This window comes from Lathyrus oleraceus, chromosome 3, assembly GCF_024323335.1.
Source record: "Lathyrus oleraceus cultivar Zhongwan6 chromosome 3, CAAS_Psat_ZW6_1.0, whole genome shotgun sequence".
In the NCBI taxonomy this organism is placed as follows: Eukaryota; Viridiplantae; Streptophyta; class Magnoliopsida; order Fabales; family Fabaceae; genus Lathyrus; species Lathyrus oleraceus.
Window position 1 is genome coordinate 47,997,914 of NC_066581.1, and position 7,611 is coordinate 48,005,524.

At 33.2% G+C, this 7,611-nt stretch overlaps 1 protein-coding gene across 1 annotated transcript; it reads right to left on the bottom strand.

Moving 5' to 3' along the window:
* Positions 1-2,261: 2,261 nt before the first annotated feature.
* LOC127132443 (importin subunit alpha-4) lies at positions 2,262-6,593 on the bottom strand. Its single transcript, XM_051061392.1, has 11 exons — positions 5,747-6,593; positions 5,645-5,668; positions 5,437-5,533; positions 5,261-5,352; positions 5,055-5,186; positions 4,758-4,955; positions 4,488-4,654; positions 4,299-4,377; positions 4,015-4,140; positions 3,497-3,621; positions 2,262-3,246 (listed from the first exon to the last, which is right to left on the bottom strand). The coding sequence occupies exons 1-11, from the start codon at positions 5,975-5,977 to the stop codon at positions 2,499-2,501; spliced, it is 2,019 nt and encodes a 672-aa protein (XP_050917349.1). The 5' UTR covers positions 5,978-6,593; the 3' UTR covers positions 2,262-2,498.
* Positions 6,594-7,611: the final 1,018 nt, after the last annotated feature.

Sequence of the window (7,611 nt, forward strand, 5' to 3'; positions counted from 1 at the left end):
TTCTTAAATAATTTTAGTGTTATTTGAATTTTATTTTTATATTATGTTGTGTCACATGCATATTATTAATCTATATGCAAAATATATATGAATTTTAAAATTTGATAGGATCTTACGATCCGTGTTACGATTCCCGATTTACGATCTAATTACCTCAATCCGATCTTGAGTAGGATCTCCAGTCTGACTACCTTGATGAACACCACTAAATGTGTGAAAACTAATGCCGTAATTATTTGTGTAAGAGGAAAAGGTTGTTCAAATCAAAGAAGTCATGTGTGATGATTGTTATTATACTAATTTTTCTAAGGAGAATGGTCTTTTTGATCGTTCTTTCTTAATATAAGAGGAACCTACATAAAATGTATATCAGTTTAAGGAAGGCTTCAAGAAGAGATCAATCGTATTTAGAGTTAATCTAACTTACCTTTTGGTTTCGAAACTATATTTTAAAATTAATTGTTTTATATGGAAGAATTCATGTCACTAAAACAATTTTAAACTATTATCATATATTTATTAAACTCTTAAAGAAGATAATTATAAACTAAAACAACTTTTAATTGTTAAGTATTTATGTTTAACTAGCTAATTTGTGATTAAAGAAACTCACTGTCATTGTCATTAGAAAGTCATGAACAATCTGCTATTGTAGCATGTGTTTGGGATAATTTTCCCTTTTGTTTGAAACCAAGTGATATCCATGCTTGACAAAACATGTCTCAATCTGTGATTAGTACTTCCATAATGAGTCCACACTCTATTGTTTCCCTTGGATGATCCTTTCCATTTTCATTTGTTGCCATGATTAAATTTTCCTGGCTAAGAATTGGCTCACATAACTATGGAAGATTCAAATGAATCTAGAGCCTCATTGATACGGGATCAATGAGTGGGCTTGATAATTTCTTTTATTGATGATTGATCAAAGATAACACCTTCATCTTTGTCATATTATTTGAAACATCAAGATTTTCTTGATATATCTTGTACAATTCTTCTTGAATATTAGAAGTTCTAAAAAAAAACACTTTGTGAGAAACGAGTCTTGATATTATTTCAAACGAGTCTTGATATTTAAATCCAAAGAATATATCCTGCAATGAATTCATTGATAGAACAATGAGTTCAAGCTAAAACTATTGTATGACATCAAACCTAATGAGAGTAGAGAGGATCAACTACGAGGTTTTAGAAGTGTTATATCAATAAACTTTTCTATGTTTTTAGAAATCAATGCAATGTGCATAAAACATGTCCAACAATGATAATTTTTTTATCCAAAGATGGTACAATAAGAAAAATGTATGACTTTCATTGAGATATATAAGTTATATAGATAAAAGGGTTCGATTAGTTTGTGGAAAAATATGTATAATTGACAAGTTCCATTAGACGAAGCTTGTGAAGGGAAGAATGAAGGATGAATAAAAAATGACAGAGAGTTGTGGATTTTTCTACTAATATCATGTAAAACTTGCTAACTCGTGATTGAAGAAATTAATTAATTGTCATTAGAAAGTCATAAACAAAATAAATAAGTTACATGTTTAGTTACGAAGGGAAAGCTTTCTCTTTTATAACAAGAACAAAGCACTTAACAAACTAATTGATTTGTTAAAACAAAAATGACAGAAAAGCCTAAACCAATTAACTAAGCATTGCATATACTTATGTGACTAACTTGTTCACTAAGTAACAACCAATTGAACTTTAACAATTTATTTATTTATTGACTCTAGTTAAGTAGAAGATGTAATTCATTTAAATATTATTAAGTTATTTTTCAAATAAATATTACGTATTGATGACTAGTGTCGGGGATCAACCGGATCTTATTTTTGTTATGTCTCATCCTTATTAGACCTGTATCTCATCGTATTTTGCCGAGTTTAGAGTCGGATTCAGATCTATATAAATGACCCGATCTCATGTTAAAGTTGGGTTCAAGTTACATAAAACCCGGCCTAACCCAACCTTTGAACACCCCTAATTGTAATAAATTTTTCTAAACAGATTGAACTCATAAGTAATAACTTTGTGTCTAACAGAGAATGCAATATGTTTGGATTCAACCTTAATTTGACAAGATGATAAAGATGATCTAAACATGTCATTTTAACATGATCATAGATCATAAGCATCTTAGACTCATTGAATATTCCATGAAGCTATGCTGGATTGTTAAAAACTACTCCTGTGAGCATATATAAGTGTGCAACAATCATTCTTCTATGAAAGATCAGTTAACTAAACAGTAAAGAGCAAAGATAAGTTTTATTTTCTCTCATTCTAATGTTAGTATATGTAAATCAACTATTTAATAGGAGTCAAATTAAGAATGTCATAATCTTGGACTGAGTATTAACAAAGACTAAAAAAAATGCTCAATTCAAAGAGGAAATGACATGGAAACCTACTTTATAAACAAAAAAAGATTGAAACCATCTGTAGGGTAGTTCAGCCCAAAAGAGAAGATCATGGTTTCATCCACACCATTAAGAAGATCCTGGTCGGTCATCTACTTGAAGGTTCTCTTTCATGGTTTCAACCACATTATCCAGAAGATCCTGGTCATCTACTTGAAGGTCCTCTTTGATGGTTTCATCCACACTATTATGAAGATTCTGTTCATCTACTTCAAGGTCCTCTTTCACGGTTTCATCCACACTATTATGAAGATTTTTTTTATCTTCCTCTTTGATGGTTTCATCCACACTATTATGAAGATTCTTTTCACCTACTTCAAGGTCCTCTTTTATGGTTTCATCCACACTAGTATGAAGATTCTTTTTATCTACTTCAAGGTCCTCTTTCGTGGTTTCATCTACACTAATATGAAGATTCTTTTCATCTACTTCAACTTCAAGGCCCTCTTTTGCGGTTTCTTCCACACTATTATGAAGATTCTTATCATCTACTTCAAGATGCTTTTTCATGGTTTCATCAAGACTCTCCTCATCTATTTCAAGGTTCTCACGAAAATATTGCACCAAAATATTCACGGCCCTATTATAAATTTCATCGTTGTCATAGCTTTGCAAATTTGCAATCTTATCCAATCCTCCACATTCCTCAATCATTCCACCGTAAACATTGACCCCGTTATACAATCCCTTTTCCTGGTTAACTTTTCCAACAATTAATATGTTATTCAGTCCATCCAAACACTCTATCAGAATATTCGAGTCTGTTAAGGTCAAGAGATCACAGAGTGCCTCGATGCACCCTTGACACGACAATAACCTATAGAGCAATGTCCATAGTACATGTCAGTCATAATTTTCATCATAACATAAGTCACAATCTAGTGTCTAAATGCAAGTATCAAATATTTTCTGCAACAAAACAGTATATCCACTACATGCCATTCTTTCAAGGTATTTATTTATGCTGATTTTTCTTAAAACTTTTTCTTTTTATACCAGAAGAATAAGACAGTCGAAAAATAAAATCACAACAATCAAAAACAAAATGCAGTGGTAAAAAAACTTGCCGAATCTGCTCATGAGTGGCATTACAGGTGGTGTTGACAATAGCCCAGGCAGCCGGCTGCCCAATTTCGAATTCAGCCTTCGTAAGATGGACAAGTGAACTAATAAGATCTGCATCAATAATAGCCTACAAATATTATCATAATAACATTAGTTGTGACAATACTTTATGTTCAAAAGGTTTAACTAGTCTTTTTTGGATGAGATAATTGAATAGCATAAATAACTGCATTTTTTAAACCAAACCCGGTATTAATTTTATAAATGTGCAAACAACCTAATGTTTAACAGATTTAGCCAGTAAAAGATCAATGTGATTCACATTCAACAGGTTTAAATCATAGATTTCACGAAAAAGCATAGAGTTTCTTCACTCCTCAGTCACATATATTCACTTCCACTAATGACCATGATTCCTTCCAAAAATGAGTTTAGACTTGGAAAGAAGCATTTTCAACAAGAAGCTACTCAGAAGCAAATCATTCATTACTAAATAAAGCATGTTCAAATCATTGCTTACCTGTACATGATCCGTAGGCCCACCTGCGATATTTGAAATTATCCAACAAACTTCTCGGAGGATAAATGTATCACTTTGTTTAAGAAGAAAGTTAAAAACTGGGAGACCTCCACTGTCAATTAGAACCTGAAAAAAAGCTGATAATTTACTAGCAATGGGCGAGAAATAAAATCAATTTGATTTAGAAGGCTAAAAAAGAGTAATTATGCTCTCTCAATAGCCTATAGAACTTTCATTAGAGGTTCTTCTAATTAGTAGATAGTTCCATATCTTTTTATTTTTACCTTATTATGAACTTCATTGCCAGTAGAAATATTTCCTATAGCCCGAAGAGCAGGAACAAAAACTTTTGACTTGGAATGACTGTATCAGTGCATGCGAGAAAAATAAAACATGCATAAGTCATCCCTGAGAGTATCAGTACTACCGAAAAAAGACACGAGGCATTGCATTGCAATCTGTCAAGAACTTACACTAGTAGCTCTAAAAGTCTTGGGCAAACATTTGCATCAATGATAGCTTGGTTCAATTCGATTGATTCCTTTTGAGTAAGGCAGCAGAGAGTCAGGCATCCATGTAGTATAATTCCTTCATCCTGCATCGACAAGAGTTCCCGAATGGCAGGCAATGCTGGTGGTACCTGAAAAGTATAACAGGGGAGCATGCAGTTGGAGAAGAGAAGATACTAACAATGTAAAAACTTATCATTGAAAAAGAAGTATTTTGTGCAAATTTTTCCCAACCTGTTGAAGAAGTATTGGAAGCGGCTTTCCGATGCAGAAATTTGAAAAAGTCCATGTAGCGATCTTACTGGTAGAACTTTTTGCTATACAAGTAGGACTCCACAATATAGACAATAATGGAGAGAGTGCACCATGATTAAAAACATCATCCCTTGCGCTTGGGGAATCACCGGCAATATTACTTAATGCCCACATTGCCTGTTGAATCCCAAAGACATTGAAATTACGTCAAGCAACACATCCATACACACTGGTTTTCTCAATGCGATAATTCTGCGAGACTAGGGAAGATATGACCTGTTCTTTGATCTCCTCACTACTTGAGCTCAGAAGCTGCACAAGCAGCGGAATAGCACCATGTTCAATCACAGTTCTTGTATGCTCAGACAATCCCGAGGCAACGTTGGCCAGAGTCCATGCTGCCATGGTCTGCAGATAACATTGTACAAACATTCACATTGAATAATCAAAAAAGATAGAACAAGATAGAAACAGATTGAAACCTGCAGTTGAGGCATCTCCTCCCTGATCAAGAATGTCACAAGCCGAGGGACAATACCTGCCCGGACCACCTTATCAATATGAGGGATGTAGCCTGCATTGCACGGTGATTGAAAATGTAACACAACAACATCGTCTCGTAATCGTGTATAACATTGAAAATTAAACATATTTATACCCTTTGATAGCATCTTTCCACACTGAGCAGTTGCTTCAAGTTGTGCATCAGGGTCATCCGAGAACAAAGCCTCTTTCATTGTAGGAAAGGCTTGCAACTGTGAAACAACAATGCCTCTTTCATTGTAGGAAAGGCTAGCAACTGTAAAACAACATGATAAAGATGCATTTACTACATCACAATTAACCTAATTACTAAAAGATTTTACCTGTGATAGTAGAAGTTCCTCATCCTGCACGTTGAAAACGAAAAAGATTGAAACATTAGATAAACTCAAGTTCATCTTTCATGAAAAAAATGGTAGACGTACTGGGATATAGATGGTGAAAGGAAGAATCTCGATCAATGGAGCAGAAACATCCTCACGAGGATGCTTTCGTCTCTTGTATAGAGAATCTTGACGACTAATCTTCTTTATCATGAAAAGGTCTTCGTGTCTCCTTACACCATCTTCCGTTTCAACTCCAGTACCCTTAAACCCTTTCTTCCTCTTCTCAGAGGGAATGGGGTAAGTATCAGGTACCAGAGTGATTCTTGACATTCTTTGTTCGGTTCTTAGGTGCACTACGGAAACGTGGGCTCCAAGTTTCACTTCAAGTTTCAGTGAGTGAAGATATGATACATTCTTCAACTTCCTCTTGCATTTGTGCCGCTTGAACCAATATTTTCGTGTTTTCGGTTATAGTATCAAAGACTGTGCCACGTTGGAATGGTGGGTCCAACGGGTTTAATGAACCCGGTCTATTTTTCGGTCTGGTTACTGATTTGGATATGGTTAAACCAGTCCGAGACGGGATTGAACCGGAAAATCCGGTCCAACCAAAATAAGTTGGTAAACTCATCTGTGGTTAGAAAAACCGCAAACGAATAGAAAGATGATCGAATGTGAAGAAAGAAGTGAAGAATGCTCGAATCAGAAGAAGTAGAAAAAATAGAGAGAGGAACATCAAAGAAGAAGTCAAAAAGGGAAACAAAATGCATGAGAAGAGGAAGGAAAATAGATCTAGAGTCTGGTGGAATGTGTAGGTAGAGATTCTAGGGTTTATGTAAGTGGGTTTGGCCCAATATAAATAACTATAAAGAGCACAAAATAAAATAAAATAAAATAATTTCTTATATACATCCTATTTCTCCGAAATATTTTGACTTAAAGACAAAGATACCTAAGTATTTTTCTACCCTAAGGATGAAATAAGAAATCTAAAAAAAAGTAATTGTTACCCTTAATTTAACTAAACGTAGTTAAATGTGTGACTATAGCATTTCTCTCCCTAGAGGTGTGATTTAAAAAAAGTCATTATAATAGTGATCAGAGAACTCCCAAACTCCTTTGTTCCACCGTTTTAAACAATGAGAAAAAAATAAAATATGTATCGTAAAATCAACATAAAACATTTTTTTATTAAATGATAATATAAAAAGATTTTAGATTATGTATTTTATTAAACTCTTTAAATTATTTTTGTAACCTTAAACTCCTTTTGTTATTATACAGTTTTTTTTTTTTGTTGTTATTACAAACTTGTGTTTTTTCTCGTTTAAAGCGATGTATAATAAAATAGGATTTTAAAAATGATTAGTGGGATAGAATTAATTCTTACCACTATTAATGTCATCAAATAATTAAAAGTGAGATTTTTCAATCGAATTCCTAGAACTAGTAGTTTATTACACGCATCCAAAATATATATCTATATATTATGTGAGTGTATTAAAAGATACATCTCTGAAATACTCCGGTACTATTTGGATTTAATTAAAATTTCATTGATATTTTTGAAGATGCATAACCGAAAATGTAAAGTGGAAAATTGGATAAAACACTATCTTGCATGTTCTTCTTCATGCGAAAAAAACCTCCATTTTTCAAAACCCTTAAAAAGTTCCTTTAACTCCAATGAATTTTTCAATACCAAAACACCATTCTTGTATTTCATCACATCAAAGGGAATAAAAGAAATTGGAATTGTAGGTAAAATTCTAATATAGAACTTGAATTTTTCCAATATGTCTGGCCAGATATATATCTTCAAACACTAGAGACAGTTCAACTACTTTTGACCCTTGATAATAGGGTGTTGGCCCGAAAAATGTCATTCCCTATTTGTACAAATTCTTACAAATTCTTGTAATTGGAACTTTTGGTTCAACACTAAATTCTATAGAATATTCATC

Excerpts from the sequence above, each read along its gene's own strand:
- LOC127132443 (XM_051061392.1), bottom strand. The coding sequence starts at position 5,977 with ATGTCAAGAATCACTCTGGTACCTGATACTTACCCCATTCCCTCTGAG. Across the intron at positions 5,669-5,746 it reads CTTTCACCATCTATATCCCA|GATGAGGAACTTCTACTATC; the intron begins GTACGTCTACCA and ends TTCAACGTGCAG. Across the intron at positions 5,187-5,260 it reads AGGAGATGCCTCAACTGCAG|ACCATGGCAGCATGGACTCT; the intron begins GTTTCAATCTGT and ends TGTTATCTGCAG.